General features: G+C 35.8%; 1 protein-coding gene across 1 annotated transcript in view; it reads left to right on the top strand.

The window, feature by feature from the left end:
* Window positions 1-317: 317 nt before the first annotated feature.
* HFM1 (helicase for meiosis 1) overlaps window positions 318-17,553 on the top strand; it is a gene marked incomplete at its 5' end in the record, with an annotated part of 38,807 nt that continues 21,571 nt past the window's right edge. Inside the window, 16 exon segments of the mRNA XM_084266267.1 lie at window positions 318-388; window positions 782-903; window positions 2,328-2,649; window positions 3,381-3,643; window positions 5,139-5,186; window positions 6,780-6,850; window positions 8,968-9,100; window positions 11,244-11,395; window positions 11,737-11,832; window positions 11,834-11,866; window positions 11,955-12,116; window positions 12,549-12,749; window positions 12,832-12,920; window positions 14,429-14,472; window positions 14,562-14,663; window positions 16,692-16,837. Coding sequence (XP_084122393.1) covers window positions 318-388; window positions 782-903; window positions 2,328-2,649; window positions 3,381-3,643; window positions 5,139-5,186; window positions 6,780-6,850; window positions 8,968-9,100; window positions 11,244-11,395; window positions 11,737-11,832; window positions 11,834-11,866; window positions 11,955-12,116; window positions 12,549-12,749; window positions 12,832-12,920; window positions 14,429-14,472; window positions 14,562-14,663; window positions 16,692-16,837 — 2,055 coding nt within the window.

Below are 17,553 nucleotides of genomic sequence, written 5' to 3'. Positions count from 1 at the left end.
AGTTCAAATCATAAAACAGATTGCATTTTTCCATCAGAATGGAAACTCAGTAAAGGTGGTTTAAAGTGTTGCGCTGTAAGATTTTTTTTTTTTTTTGGTCATAAGTAATAACATTTTATTGGGGGGTCTCTTTCTGAAGAAGAATTAAAGATTCAGGTAAGAGTTCTAAAAGCAAAAATAATATGGGAATTAAGTATTAGCACTAATAACCTTTGTTTATCACATATTTCTTATACAGTTTAAATTCTAGCAATTTCACTTTCAGAATTCTTTGTGCTTCCTTTTGTAGATTGAGAGACTTCACATTTGATCTAATAATGTTCAACTCTGCAGATATGAGCTTTTCACTGGATAATTTATTTTTTGAAAGACCAGATGCAAGACAAAGGTAAAATCCTTATTCCTAAACATGTATATATAATTGTTTTCCAGGATTTTTCCACACTCTGGATTATTTTACACTGGAATTATTTTGTAGCTCCATTTTCTGTCTACCATTAGAAATGAGGGGCTAGGAATTCCCAGGTTCATAACGTGGACTATGAAATGTTTTTCCAGGTATATTAAAGTATGAATGATGCAGGTGTATCTTAGGGTTTTGAGAAATACCGGTTAGTAGTAGTTTTGCCTCTCAAATTTTCTGTGATTAAAAATCACATGAATTAAAGAGTATTTCTTAGTAGGAATAACATTAGGATATTTATGATTATTAATTTTGAGCTAGATGTAGTGGAGAGTTATTAAGGAATGTTTTTACCGTATATTTGTGTGTTAAAAATAGGCTTCCAGAAAATGAAGAGCCTAGGATTTGGTGTATTGCACCTGCTCCAGCTATTGCTGAAATTCCAGCTGCAGAGGACTTACAGAGGGAACTGGAAAAAAACACAGCCATCACTCATATGGGTAAAATTTTGTATCATAGAATCATTAGGTTGGAAAAGATCTTTAAGATCATTAAGTCCAACTGTAAACCTAATGCTGCCAAGTCCCACTGAATCATAATATTTGACATTCATTTTGAATATCTTAACAAATGGTTAGCTTGACAGATAATTCTTCCTTTCTCTTTAAATACTGTGAAACACAAGATATCCCAGATACGTAGATATAGCCAAATAATGTATTTTAGTTGAGAGTCATGCGTTTACCTTTGTTGGGAGTATTAGCAGCCTTCTTTGGGCATATCCAGGCTACAAGTTTATTGTGAAGAGGTGAGCGAGGTAAGAAGTACGATCAAAATTTCAGCTGTTCCACATTGTTCCATGAAGCATCATAACACAGTGAGAAGAGGTGTAGGAACATAACACAACACATGGACCTGATGACCTGTCTCCCACCCAAAGAACACAGTTTATGTGAACCTAACTTTCTTCTTCCCTTTCAGGGTGTTTTTTCAGATTGCTATTCAGGAGGCCAGTTTGGGTATGGCTGTTAAGTGGAGTATTCCTCCCATCTAAGAATACAGGATTGCCTTAAGGAAATTTAAAGAATTCAGTTGCTTTATTTCTGACAGCTGCATTTCTTAGCTGCTCTTCCAACTTACGATTTTCTCTATTTAGAAATTTTATTGTTAAGATTGCAGGAGAATTTTTCTACTTTATGCAAGAGCAATTCCACTAAGAACTACTCATTAAAATAAACTTTCTGCTGTTTGTGGAATTAGAACTGTTGTGGTTACATCACAAACAGGCCATTGTAATTTTAAGTTTCAAGATCAATAATACAGAAATTAATAGTCTGTGGAATGGAGCTGTTCTGTAATCTTGCTGCAGTCAGTCACTTGTGCTCTCGCCTTCCTTCTGCTGACAGCTACACTTGTATGGTCAGTCAGATCAGGACACTGATCATACTGAGAACTAACCCTGAAAAATGTGATAATTAACCAAGATTACTATGAAAACAGCCTGTCACTGACATCGTTACAAACTTGACTGTTGAGATTGCAAGGTTTGTCTCACAGCTGTTTGTAATAGGAATACCAAGCTTGGTCATTGAGTCATTTTTTTTAAAGACTGTCCTTATTCTGGGACAGGATAAAGAGCTTCCAGCTTCCAAACTACTTTGTAGTTCTGAGGAGTAATAGTTTTGCACCATTCATTTGTATAGGAAACATAGAAGGTGACCTTATTTTTTAAACTTTTTAAGTGACAACAGATGCATTACATTCATTGGCATGAGTCATAAAGTCTACACCAAAGTTCTTGAAATAAGATAGAAATAGTAGTTCATATAGTATATGTGATTTTTTATTATCCTGTGTGTAGGATTTAATAAAATGAGTATGAATATGAATATTAATAGAAATAATAATTTATTGGGTTTTATAGGGGAGAGAAAGCACCAGAAGCTTATACAACAATGTAAGAGTAACACTGAGGAAGGAAATGATAAATCATCAGCACCTGTTCATTTTGGCATAGCCTCTGAGAAACAAGTGCTCCAATTAAGTGTAGGAGAAAGAGAAAAAATAAATGTTCCTCGTGAAAACCTGAAAATGGTTTCATTGTTTCTCTCATCTGACCAAGATAAATGTAAGACAGAAATAGAGCTTTCTCAGCAACCTGTTGCAAATTCTTCACAAAATAAAATATTAAGTAATTTTCCAGAAAGCAGTGGTGATGAGAGTGGCCATTCAACATTAAGAAAAAGGTATGTGTCTATTTAATTATGATAATTTATCAGCTATCAGAATCATTATTTTAGATAGATTTGCTAAAAGCAGAGTTTTGATCCCTCAATTGAAGGTACTTTAACAGGGCTCCAGATAGCAATTATTTTTTAAGGAAGAAACACGTTTCCTTTTGATGATGTTTTAGTACTGTAAGTAAATGTGTCCTGAGCTCAGCTTCTTTGATAAGAAAAGTAAGGTATGACATTTGTTGCTTTAATTTTAAAGGAATTATTAGATAATAAAGGTTTTTCAAAACACAATTATCCACATGGTAAAGAGCAGGAAGACTTAAGATCACTTGTTTTTCAGAGCAGAGGTCACCCAGACAGGATTTCTTTGGGCAGTTCTCAAAGTGATTTCAGTGCTGCCTAGGTGGGGTTTTACAGAGAAACTCCTTTGCCCAGGTCTTTTCATTCCTCAGAACCTTTATGTCTCTGTTGTTTTTAATTATGCAGAAATTGGCACTTATGTTGTGAATCCAAATAGCAGAGTATCTGGACAAGCAATTTATTCTTTCAGGTTCTTTCTGGAATAAAAGTAAAGTTAAAATGAAAGGAATCTTCTGCAGGTAGAAGAGTGACAGATAAAAGTTGGTAGCTAATTTTGTTTCCTTATGATTGTATCTTACTGCAAACATACACATTTAACAAATATTAGAGAAACTGTGTAACATTACAACAAACTAATGAAAATCCTGGATCTTTTGCAGATTATTTAAAATGTCTGGTCATATGTACAGCAATACAGAATTTAAGGATAGTTCTATGGATGTGAAAGAAATTGATGCTTACTTAAATACAAGTGAAAACATAGAAGTGAGAAAAGAAGGTTTCTGGAGAAGTAATCATCATGCTCCCATAACTAAAGACTCAGATTTTACTCTGCATAGGGTAAATGATGGGGAGACTGTGTCTAAAAACGGAATCAAAATGAAATCACTTTCTAATGCTTCAGAAATTCTGGATGTGACAGGTAATTATTATCACTATTTCAAGAAAAATAGTCCTCTGTCTGTGGTATATAATAATAATAATTGATACGAGAGTGCAGAACACTTTCCCACCAGCTCAAGGTGATATAATTGGCTAAACTTGATAGAAGACACTGAAATTCTATGGAATTTAATGGCATTGTTGTTTAATGTAAGCTGGGTAAAAAACTTAGGAAGAAGAGGCACATTTTCAAAAGTGCCAGGTCATGTAAGCCTTTTTTGAAAATGTCACTTCAAATCAGTCCCCTAAACAATTTGAAAAGAAGCAGTCTCGTCCTTCATGTGGCAAGTAGTCTCATCTTCATTTGAAAACAGAAATCAGAATTGAAAGGTTGTTTGTGATGTGGCTCATACTTGTATTTTTGTTCCTATTTTAAAATATATTTCTACAATGTGGAAAAGGGAGAAGAGTGGTGAGAATTTTATTAAATGGTTGTTTAGGAAAATATTTTTGTGGGGTTTTTTTAATAACTTTGAAATACATGTGGTTTATTTCTAGATTTTAAGCATTGCGGGACAGGGACTTACTGCATCTGTGGAGTGTACCTGGCTAACTGCTGCAGAAATACAGAATAGAAAAATAACTGTAGCAGAAAACTGTAGGACAGAGCTGTGGCATAGGATGGGATTTTGGAGGCTGGGCAGGAATGGAATTCTGGTTGCCTTCTTGAGGAATGGTGACTAGTTTTGTAGATGAGGGGAGAGCAATGGATGTCACTGACTTTGATTTCTGCAAGGCTTTTCATAGAATCCCAGAACAGATGATAAATACTGTCTTTCACAACATTTTTATAGTCAAGACAGGACATTAGGAATTGATGGACAGCTGCATGGGTAAAAAAAAATGTTTGGATACTCAGGTTTGAGGTTGGTTGGTGGTTAATGGGTTGCACTCTGCCCACATGCCTGCCAGAAGCAGAGTACTGAAGGGGTTTGTCCTGGAGGAGGGGGCTGTGGGGCATCTCATAAAATTCAGCAGAAACCAATGCAAAATCCTGCCACGGGGAAGGAAGAACAACCCTGGGGTTCCCCTGGGATGGACGGGTTAGGGGCAGCTCTGCAGAAAGTGCCTGGGGTCTGGTAAAGAGCATGTTGAACATGAGAGAGCAGTGTGTCCCAGCAGTACTGAAGGGACAGCATCCTGGGCTTTGTTACAAGGAATAAAGATGGGAAGTGATTTTTCCCCTTCCTGACACTTTTGAGACCATGTCTAGATACTGCATCAAGTTCTGAGCCTTTGGTACAGGCAAGACATCCTTAAACAGAGATAGAGATTGTGCAGCAAAGGGCCAAGTTAGTCCTTTCAAATGGTCAGCTTGTGACATCCCTGTCCTATCCTATTAGCTCCTCTGTATCACCTGAACCTTAAAGCCTTGATGCTTCTCACAGAACACATAGCTTGGGGTCAGGATGATATTTTGCACGGTTATTGGTTGAAAACAGATCTGGTTTTATAAATTTATTTTATTTCTCTAGGAACTACAGGAAGACAATTGGAAATTTTGAGGGCTGTTACGGAAATACGTATCCTTTCCTGTATCTCATAAATTAGACTCATAGTTTTGATTTGTAATGTAATTCTCAGAATCAAATGATGAACAGATGTTTACCATTTGGACTTCCGATAGAATGAAAAGAGGATAACTCAGAGCATTAATTGAATGTTTGAAATAAATTTGTGTATCAAATTTTATGGTCAAAACTGTTTATTTTAAAATGTGAAATTTTTAGTTTGCATAATATGTATTTCAGGCCAGATTTGATATGGAAAGACACATACAGGTATATATTCCCATGCACCTTAAATAAAAGTGAGTTACTCTTTAGGAAATAATCTTTGTCCCATTTTATCAGAGGAAAATAAACTTCAAATATTCCTTATATTGCTGTATTTATGTTGTAGTGTACATAAAGTATATGTCCATTCTTTAGGCAGATTTTACAATAAATTTCCTCCTTGCCCCTGCCTTGAACCAATATCATAATTAACCATCCATCTATATATGTCAAACTTTTTTTTTTTAAATACACTGTCTTTTCAACATTTTGTTTGTAGTAACCTGGCAAATGGCAGGTTAAATATCAGGAAGAGGAAATATCTAAATTTGTGCAACTTAAATTCATGTGAATAGCTTTAAGAAATGTCATCCTTTCCAAAACCAAGAAAGGACTCACTTGTTCTGATGTTGCCAATTGCAGATAGTGTTCTGCATTTTGAAAATAGATAACTAAATTTAGAGAGATAGTATGTTAGAGAAGCTTTTAAAATAAAAATCCTTAATTTTCTTTAGTCTAATATTACTTGCTTATCTTTACCCATTTTTAATGTATATATTTAACAACTTTTATGTCTTGTTTTAGTACTTTCTTTTCCTCTTTATTTAGTCTTTTAATGTAACATCAACCTGAAGCCTCAGCAATTCATTGTTCTCGTTACTGCTGGTGTTACATCTGACTGTGTGTGCATCCTCAGCCTATCAGGTGGTTACAGTTAGTCTGTTTGTGTGGCTTCAGTGCAAGTCCAGACAAAGATTGGCTTGCTCATTTGGATTTGTAATGTAACAATATTCTCTTTCATTTCACTCATTGTAGATCAGAATGATGTTGTCTGAAGAATACACAATGCTATTACAAGAGATTGTAGATCAGTTTCTTTGCTATTGTTACGACTGGACAGACAAAAATTATGCTAATTAATTGGTGTTAGATTACAAATATAATGGGACCTTTGCACTGTAGATACGCTAACAGCAGCGCTTTGATGCTTTTGTATCTGGTTTGCAATGTAGAATAAAGCTTTTGTCCCTTGTGGTTTCACATTCCATAACTGTATACCATCCCATGAAGCTTATTGCAGGGGAGAAATTCTTGATTAGTGGTATAATCCTGAGACCTCTTGAATAGGTAGAGGTTTTTTGGCAGAATGGAACGTATGGCACAAGAGTCCAAATAAATCTACCAAATCATTTAATAGTTTACTTTGATATTTGTTCAAGCCTATGTCAGGGAAAGAATGTTGCATATTTGCATTTAAATGACAAGAAAGATGCATATACAGTTCTAAAATAATTTTTTTGATTTTCACTTAGTTGCTTTCAATTCCTTAATGCTATCAAGCAACCCAATTTAGAAGTATTTTTAAGGACTTCCCATATTTTAACTATGCACAGTCTAAAGCTTTGGATGATGTAAGTATGGACCATTAGCTGCAGCTGCAAGTAGTACTTTGCAGATACATTTAAATGATACTTTGATATTCCATACTTAAAATCTGTAATATATCTAGAACCCTCTTTCTGCAATAATTGAGCAGAGTTGTACTTACCTACGAGAAGAGACCAGAAGCACTTTTCAAAATGTTTTTCTCAGTTTTAAATACATCTGTGTGACGGTGTGAATTGTGTGTATATTTATGCATACAGCTTGATTAGTAATATTTTTTAAACTATTTTCACAGGAGATTAAGAAGTACTCCAGAGAAAGCTGTCTTTTTGGAGAAATTACGTTTGTCCACGCCTTTTTTTTATCAACTATGCTCTTTCTTTAAAACCTGAAACATTTTTAAAGCAGCTAATTTGAGAAAGATTGTATTATAGATAATGCAGAGAAGAGATACAAGTTCCATTGAAGTCTTAACAGAGCATGTGAAATTTTTATTTAGCCCTAGGGGAAATCCTAGTGTCATTCACAAACATTTGTAGGCATGCTTTTAAAATTACTTTTGGTGTTGCAAGTGGTTTTGTTTGTATTTCTTAACTACTAAGTAAAGTTTTATAACGAGAAGGTTTTATGAATTGTGCTTATATGAGCAGAATAATCTTTTATTTAAATTATATGGGGAGCTAACTGTATTTTTGCCTTTTTCCTTACATTTTAGTTTTATGCATGGATTTGGGGTATTTTTACTTACTTCCAAGTTTGCATTTATTTTCTCATGAGAATTATACATCATATTGGCCTGTAAAATAATGTTATGTGACTCTTTGTTCCTAGAATAATGGGAAACCATAGCTGTAAGCAAGATTTACTTTCATGAAAGTTGCAAAAACGGAGTTCTCAGGGCAGTAGGTGGTTTGGTTTGTTTTAATTTTTGGGTTTTTTTTTTTTTTTTCTGAAATGGCTCATGTATTGGTACTCCTAAATATAAGATTGTTTGTAAGGTACCAGGAAGGACAAGGTTTGTTTATCACTATGTGTAAGACGACATGTTTTTAAAAGAACAAGTCAGAATATTAATAAGATAATAATCTTGGGATTTGGGAAGGTTTTTAATTGGCTAAACTTGCGAAATTCAGTGAAATGAGTTGTACGTATTCAACTTAGTATAATTTCTCTGGTTGATAGTGAACATTACAAAGGATTATTTAATAAAAATTAGGGAAATTTTTGTATTTTTACAGTGTTCATATTTCATTGATTTTTGTGAGCATTGGAAACCTGGGAATGGTAGATAAAGAACACAAGTAATTCCTGTTCAGCAGTACTATCAGTGATTGTTACAGATGTACTACAAGTACTGCATGGTTCCCATTCATCCTTGTGACCCCTTGAGAGTCGTAGATTTAGAGCACTAACAGCTAGAAGAAAAGGAAAAAAGAATGACAGTAGGTGAATCCTTGAGGAGTTGGGAGGGAAGGAAGGAAATGAAGCTGCGTAGAGCATGGTGCATAGTGGGAGGGTGGGTGAGTGAGTGATACTGGGGAGGAAGAAGATGAGTAGAGTTAACCTGGTTGGAGGAAAATGAGGAAACCTTATATGGACATACCTGGCTCCTGTAATGGTGGAGGATGGAATGGGGGGAAGGAAGGAAACATAGTCATACAAAACCTACTTTCATCATGATGGAAAACAACTTCCTACTAAAATTATATATATTCAACAATATTGGAAGCTTGCATGCAGACTGAATTGCAGAAGGAAAAGAAACTGCATTTTGAATTTGGGCACAAAATACCTCTTTCTGATGAACCTGTGTTTGGTTGCAGTTGAACATTTGCAGTGATTCTGTATTAATGTCATCTCAGGCTAGATGTTCTGTTTGTTACAGAATGGGAGACTTCATTACACAGTAACCTTAGATGGACAGTATCTCATCTACATTTCTGTGGCAGGTCTATAGCAGATGATGTTCGGTTTTTCACTGTAACTTAAAGATCACATCTAATACAAAATTCTTTAGAGGACTGCATATATCTATTAATAATACTTTCCTTGTGTCATTTTTCCCCAGACAATGCATTTGGAATGTATTAATATGTACAAGGGATAGTTGTGTTATATTTACTACTTTGCAATTCTTTCCTAGCTTCTTTATACAGATAGGAATTTTGTGATTTGTGCTCCAACTGGCTCTGGAAAAACTGTAATGTTCGAGCTTGCTATTACCAGATTACTCATGGAAGCCCCACTTCCTTGGTTAAATGTTAAAGTTGTTTATAGTAAGTATTACACAGCTTTAAACATTTTGGTAACAGTGGTAGAAAATCTCATTCTGTAGCTATGGACATCTGGAGAGAGTGCTTTAATAATACTGACATTAAATATGTTAAGAAATTGTGATTTATGACATTTTTTAAAAAGTTACTTCTTTTAGGGTTGGTTTATTTGTGATACCATTGTATCTATTATTTGTATTCAACAGCACCATCTAATCGCAATGTTCAGCATAGCCTATACAAATAAAAATTTAAAAAATCTTATAAAGAGGTTTTTTTTTCTAAGAAGGCAAGATATATGCAAAAAGGGAAGAAGGAAGCAAAGGAAGCTAAAACAAATTCTTAGTGGCAGAGACAGAAATCATGCAGTAGTTTTGTATGCCTGTCTGTTGCTCTGACACGAGGATCCAATTTTCCAATATTCATTTACCTGGCATGGAACTGTTGCCATCTGTCTAATAGTTCAGAGGCAAGAGAGCTATGATTTTCATGAGTTTAATTGATCTGTTGTATAAGAACTAATGAAAGTACTTGAAGATAGTTACAACAATTACACTTCTTTTGCTTCCTGGATAATTAAATTCATATCATGTAAATCAGATTAAATTGGTGGTTTTCTCCCAGTTTTAATTCATACAATGATATATTTGTCAGTCTTGCTGTTAATAGTTAATCTTAAAACTTACAAAGCTTTCAGCCTAATTATTATTGGTTTTACATTCCAATGTGTTCAAATTCTTACAATAAGTAGAGTGTTGATTTAGAGCTTGCTGTGTATTGTAAACAGATTTTTCATAAACAGGTACTGTTTCTCTGACGGGACTGAGGGGGAGCGTTTCAGTGTACTGTAAAGTTTTTCATTGCCTTCAGAGAATTGGTAAAAGTTGTCTGGTTGGAACTTTCAGTAAGGAAGCAGTTAACTGCTGGCAGAACTAGCTCTGCTGACCTTTCCAGATTGGACAGTGATGGAGAAGGAGATATATCAGTTTCCCAAATGTTGGAACAGAAGTGTTAATCAGATTGCATACTGCCAGAGCATGCTCTGTTACCTGATTCACCAGTAGCCCAATGTATGTGAATTGCTGTAGTTGTGTAAAGTAGAGTTGTTTCCCAGTGGCTTTAACATTTGCTCAGGATCAGTGACTGAAGTTCTGGTAGCTGTCAGTAGCTTCTTGCATTCTTACAGAGCAAAAGATGATAACTTTTGCAGTTTTGTGATTTACTTGCTGGTGGTTTAATGAGTTTTCTGAAGCTAAATTTTTTGATTTCCCCTGCTTTACAGGCCACAGATAGGCTTAGGTGATTTTACCCTTCTTTTTGAAGCATAACCTTTTTCTTTAAATCTCTTCACCTTAAAGATCACTTGTCAGCTGATAGACATAAATGGTTCATATTCCAGTGGCTGTAAATAGCCTAGATTGTAATCACTGTAATAATTATTTTACTACTGCTTTTTTTTGGATCATGAGTAGATCAGTAATTTTTTTCACTTAAATCGCTGCATTTTCCATCTAGATTACCTATCCAATATAGACTTGCATGTATTGGGAAGTTAAGAATTACATTGGTTTAGGAGTCTGTTCGTGAGGACCAGCATCAGAACTGCCACTTGCCATGTTAGCTGCTCCATATGACCCTGACTACTCTTAACTGTACATTTGGTTTAGATTTTAACAGCTTCTGGTATTCTATCTCTTTCTCCTGGATAGTTCTCATTTATAACCCCTTTTGTATCTGCAAAAAGGTTGGTATTTTTATGATCTTCCACTAGAAGAGATGTGTTCCCTGTGTTTTCTTTTGTCCATGAGAAAACCTTTAATATCTGAATGATTGTTTCCATGTGGACTTGAGGAAAAAAATCATGATTAAGAGAGACTGTAAATAACCTTAATTAAAGGGTTCTGTTTCTGATTGCTGATAGGAAAGAACTGGGCCTCAAAGCTCAGCATAGATCTGTGCACATGGAATAGGATAATAAAGATAATAATACCAGTTACACATTTTATGGTTCTGGGAGCAAAGCTGAAAATTACTGACAACAAATTCAATAAGGCATCTTAAAAATGTATGTATTTAGCATCTTTAGCAATACAGTTGAAGATTTGGTTTTCTTGACATAACCTTAATTATTTTGTATAATTTTTAGTGGCTCCAATAAAAGCTCTATGCAGTCAGCGTTTTGATGATTGGAAAGAAAAATTTGGACCTATAGGACTCAGCTGCAAGGAACTGACAGGAGATACAGTGATGGATGATTTATTTGAAATACATCATGCTGATATTATTATCACTACACCTGTAGGTTTCAATCCAGATTCTTACCAAAAAATAGAATAAGCAGACATTAGTAGTTTAATAATTGTCTGATACTAGGACTGTTTTTTTGATTAAAAAAAGTTATGATCCTTATGCTTGCCAGCATGCTGCTGTGCATAGTGTCAGCACATGAACAAGTTAGTATTACAATAATGTGCCAGCTGAAACAGACATGGCATGAGCTTGAATTAATTTAACTGATTTTATTTCAAGTTTTATTAAAGTTTAGGCATGTCTGCCTGTACTGTACTTCTGGCATATGTTGGCCTTTAAGCCATCTTTCACTTTCTCTTGGGTTTTTGTGTTGATTTTTTTTCTCCTAGGAAAAATGGGATAGCATGACTAGAAGGTGGAGAGACAACTCTATAGTCCAGCTTGTACGATTGTTTCTCATTGATGAGGTAAGAAAAGTAATGGTTTATATGCAGTGGTTTTGTTCTTGAAGATAAAAGGAAATTTAGAAAATATAACATCTATTTAACACATATATAGATTGTAACTGGAGAAATATGTAGCATATCTATAATTTAATTCCTGATAGGTGCATGTTGTAAAGGATGAAAGCCGCGGCGCAACATTCGAAGTTGTAGTCAGTCGGATGAAGACTGTTCAGTCTTCTCTTTGGCGTCTTTTAGAGAATCATGACACTGTTCCTCCCTTGAGATTTGTAGCTGTTTCTGCAACAATTCCAAATGCTGAAGATGTAAGAATTGCATTTAACTGCATTTTAAGTAACATGTTGTATTTTATAGAATTTGCCTTAAGATAAGAATTCAGATTGATAACAAAGTTGTCATTGTGAGGCTGTCATCTGAAGATAGCTGCGAGGTTGATGTTAATGTAACAAATGACCTATGGAACTATTGGGCAGCTATGGACATGCTTCAGTTTCAAGATTTCTGTTGGTGATTTTTGTCTCTAAATAATACAAATCACAACAGACTTGAGATTTCAATCTGAGTTATATTGTCCTGTAGAAAACGGATCTTCACCTGTGATTTTAATGATAAAAGCAATGTCAAATGTGTTAATAGTTTTACATGTAACAAAAGGTAAATTAATTAGTGTGATGCAGCTAGAGCAGAGCATGATTAAAAGCAGGAGTTATTTCTGTTCTATTTCTTCTTTTTTAAAGATTGCAGAATGGCTTTCAGATAATAAGATGCCTGCTGTATGTCTCAAAATAGACGAGGACCAACGACCAGTGAAGCTACGCAAAATTGTTCTTGGTTTTCCTTGCAGTGACAATCAGACAGAATTCAAATTTGACTTAACCCTTAACTACAAGATAGCTAGTATTATACAGACATACTCGGAACAAAAACCAGCGCTTGTGGTACAACGGCTTTTTTTTCTATAACATTTCAATTCCTTCTTTCTTAAAAGTGTTGCTTCAAAAAATATTTTCTTATTTATAGTTTTGTGCCACAAGGAAAGGAGTACAGCAGGCTGCTTCTGTTCTTGCAAAAGATGCTAAATTTCTACTGAGTATGGAACAGAAACAAAGGTATTTTTATGTTTGAGTTAATAAGTATGTGTTTTGGTAAACCTGTGGCATCTGTGAAGGAAACTACTGAGCTGATACAGTTTCTAGCAGATGAATGCAACAAAGTCATCCTGACAATTGATATTTCTTTGTAAATTGCTCTTGGGAAGTTTTATTTGCTGCTTAGATGTTTAGGGTACTTTTCACAAAGATTAGCTTGTTTCTAAAAGCTGCTTTCTGAACATAAAAACGTTATTACCTAATGACCTGTATGTCCTTGTCGTGAAAAGATAAGGTATATGAATGCTTGAATTGAATGTGGTCTTACTAGAGTTTTAAATGAAACCATAAGTTTTTGTGTTATCAGATACCTTTAATAAATACAGCGCTGTATTAGTGATTGCCTACATCAGGGTTGCCTTGTTATGGCAGCTGCAGAAGGTACTGCCTGATTTTGGACCTTAAACATGGTTGTCTTTGCATCTAAACAAATCTGCATCTAGATTGTAGGTCATCATTTAGAAAGATGACTGGGCTGGAGAAGCTGCAATGGCTGCAACAGAGAGTCTGCTTCCTCTGCGAAGATGGGAAAGGTGGTGGTTGTTGAAAATATCCAAAGAATGCATATTTTTAAAGTTAATTTAGGACTATGTCCTTGTCGTGGTTTTGCCCCAGCTGAGATCCGAGCACCACGCAGTCGCTGGTTTTTTAAAGCAGGGGTGGGGGGGGAAGGGGGGAAGATGGGGGTCACCGAGAGGGAAGGAAAAGGAGAAAAAAACAAAACCAAGGAATCAAAAGCTCGCGGGTTGGGATAAGGATAGTTTACCAGAATAACAGAAAGATAGCTATAACAATGATAACAGGAGTTTATAGCAAAATACAAGAAACTGGTGATACACAATGCAGTTTCTCACTGAACCACACAACTCAGGCCGCCCAGAGCCGTCCCGAAAACCCGGACCGTCCTCAAAACCGCGCATCCTGCAGCCGCCTGATGCTCCTCGTCCAACCAGCCCGCCCCGCCCCCCCACCCCCTCCTTTTATGCTGAGCATGACGTAATTGGCATGGAATATCCCCTATGGCCAGTTCAGGTCACCTGTCCTGGCTGTGTCCCCTCCCTTCTCGTTAGTAGGGAAATATGAACAACTGAAAAGTCCTTGATTGCTTGGCAACAACTAGAAACATCAGGGTGCTATCAGCACTGCTCTCATCCTGACTCCCAAACGTTCCATCCACTATTAGAAAAGAAATTAACTCCATCCTAGCTGAAACCAGGACAATCTTTTTGATAGTCTAATGCATAGTTGAAAACTCACAACATCCTTAAAAAGCAGTAGAACTGTGGGAAAGTATGAAAAAGTGTACACATCAAGGAATACATCTTACAACCTTAATGGGGAGATTCTGTATCTGTTTTCATGTGAAGCTTTATTTTTGTATCTGAAAAACATACTCGCAGTTTTGTATATTCCATTTATGTCAGAGAACCTGTTTTCTATTCTGATTTTTTTGTGTGTGTGTTGCATAGATTACAGAGGTCTGCAAATTCATTGAAGGATTCCAAACTGAGAGGTAAATAACCTACTACTACTCTGCTCTTTGAATGAATATGTGCATGAGTAAATTTAGTCAAGTGATGAATATAATTATTTCATTATCAGATCTTTTAATGTACGGTGTGGCTTATCATCATGCGGGTATGGAGATATCTGACAGAAAAATAATTGAAGGAGCGTTTACTGTAGGAGACTTACCAGTACTTTGTAAGTAAATTTAACTTTGAAAGACAAAATTATGTTAATATCTCCTGAGAAGATTGCCCTTTACAAGTGGTAACATTTTATGATTCTGCAGCTTGTTTAACCTTTGGAATTAGCTTGTGAAATGCAGATAAAGATGTGTTTGTGTTTCACATGCACTTTTACCCTGTGAGTATACATACACACTGTTACTAGAGACCATAGAACTTTTTCTGCTTTTCATTATACATGGAGGTCATCCTCCCTCATCTGTCTGTCTAGGTCTGTCCGTGGAACTCTCTGCTAGTGTGTCTTTCCTCAGAGTTCGTATGATGGTTGCTTTCTTTGTGTCCTTTGAAGCAGTGGCTTCCCTGAAGGTAATCTGTTACGTTTATGCTTCTTAGATGGCCAGGATACTATTTTCAAACTCAGGTGTAAGGTTTCTAAATACTCTATTTGCTGTTACCTGAAATGAGAAGGCATCTGTTGAGATGCGATGGTATCATTTCATCCAGGCTTTCTCTTGCTTTAAAAAAAAATTTAGACCCTATGGGGAATTGTCTGTGAGGTTTATGTACAACACTGAAAAATTCATGGATTGTTTTTTTTCTTCCCCATACAATGGTTGGGACTCACTAAGAAAATGTTAAGGTAGATACCCTTACTGTGATCTAGCAACCTTGGTAGAGCTGCAGTGTCTGCAGTAGTAAAAGGTCTCTGCACCCTATCTAAATCAGTATTTTGACTGCCTGGTGCACTGTGTATGGGTTTGCCAACAGTAGAGCAACGTCTGAAGTCTCAGGAAACTGTGGTTGTTCTTTGCAAAAATAACTTTGAGACACTTGCCACAGCTGAGCACAGTGTGAATGTACATGTGGACTACTTCTGAAACAGTGCCAAGTTGCTTGTTGGTACTTGATTCCTTTGAAATTTATAGACTGTATGAATATCTCAGAACCACCTGAGATGCTGGAATAACATTTCTACAACTGAGAGGAAACTAAGGGGGTATGGAGCATATTCTGCTTTATATGTCTGTGTGCCTGATGGGGGGTAGGGTTTTCACAAATCTTTCACAGATACTGCAAAGGGGAAAAGTCCTTTGGTGTTCAGATAGAGTGTGTATACTCACAGTGTGTTTGTGTTCATACGTATGCACATGTACACATGGACGGAAGCTCAGATTGCAGCAATAAGTAACTTTTCTTTGCAACTTTCTTTTTGAAAACTTCCAGTTTTGCACACCATCACAACATGAAAAACAATAACATTCTGGCAAGATGATGTGGTTATGCCTTTCAATAAGATTCTTATATTCTTCACCTATAATAATTAATTATAGTTCTCCCTTTGTTTCGAAAAAGGGTTGGAAAATCCATTGATACTTTGTTTTCCTAGTAGAATAGTTGTATCAGTTGGCCTGTGTAGGTTGTTTTCAATATTCAATTTCTGTTCAACGTTCAGTTTCAACATTCATCTCCTGTTAGAAAAATTGAATTAGAAAACATGAGTATAATTTGCCATAAACTTGACTAGTGTTTTCTCAGTGAGAGTATGTATTGGTAAACTATTATGATAGTTTTGGTGGTAATTCTGGTTTGGTACCATGACTGTAAGCAATGCTAATAACTGTTCACTTAAAAACCAAAAAAAATCTTAAACATATTGTTCACCACAAAGCAAGATGAAGTCATGGCAATATTCTAATATCTTTCCATGAAGAAATATGAATAGTGTTTCTTCAGTGTGTGTTGTATGGATTGGATTCTGGATTACCTCCAAATGTTAAGGAACTTTAAAATAAAAATATCTGGCGTGTAATGTGTTAAAGAATAATTGATCATAAATGAATATTGATGCAATACGCAGAAATTGCTAAGCAGATACATGTCTCTAATCTACATCTAATTTTGTGGTGCAGAATTCCCACTGACATCACTAGAAAATAAGAGCTCTTACAAATCAAGAGTTAGTCACTTGCTGCTTGTTTCATGTCTGCTAGACATTCTAGTGGTATTCATCTTGCAATCAATATACTTTAATCTGATGCAGTTACTACTAGCACCTTAGCTATGGGAGTCAATCTACCTGCACATCTGGTGGTTATAAAATCCACAATGCACTATGTTGGAGGAGTGTTTCAAGAGTACAGTGAAACTGATATTCTGCAAATGATTGGGAGAGCAGGAAGGCCTCAAGTAAGTTAATGCCATATTATATTGGTGCTACCTATAGGTGAATCATTAGAAAGTATTCTTGGCAAAGAAACTATAATGCCAACAATTTTATTGCAGCATTTTTAAAGATTTTTATAGGGTTGACACAGTAAATCACTCCTGGGTAACTTCTTTGCCAAGAAGAAAATCTGTTTGCTTTTGTATTGTCCACTAAAAAATTCTGCCTCACCTTGCTGTGGCAAAAGATCTAAAAATTACATCTGGGTTACAGAATGAATGAGAATTAGAGGAACAACTTGGAAGATAGCACACAACTTAAAAATTATATGATAAAAATTCTGAAATACTGAATAATACAGAGAGCAATGTGCTTTTGTTCTGGTAGCATCAGAACAAGGAAATACCTAATTGAGTTAGTAGTGGCGGGGAGGGTCAGAAGCACTGCCTTCAAAAAGCTATAATTCATTTTGTTTCCACAAGAGGTTGCTCATGCCAAGAATGCTATGTTTTAGAAAGGGTTTAGACATTGATTTGGCTGTAAAAAGGAGGGGGAGGTGGGTGTGTTTGAAAATGGTTATTTTAATTATGCCTCAGTCCTATTTTAGTTAGGCTCAGTCCTGGGTCCAGTTCCATTCAGTGTCTTTATCAATGGCCTGGTTGACCGTGCAGCATCCCAGGCTTGGGGAAGAGTGGCTGGAAAGCTGCCTGGCAGAGAAGGACCTGGGGGTGTGGGTTGA

This window comes from Gallinula chloropus, assembly GCF_964237585.1.
Source record: "Gallinula chloropus genome assembly, chromosome: 6".
Classification (NCBI taxonomy): domain Eukaryota; kingdom Metazoa; phylum Chordata; class Aves; order Gruiformes; family Rallidae; genus Gallinula; species Gallinula chloropus.
The sequence above is the reverse complement of the archived record's forward strand: the minus strand, read 5'-3'. Positions and strand labels throughout refer to the sequence as shown.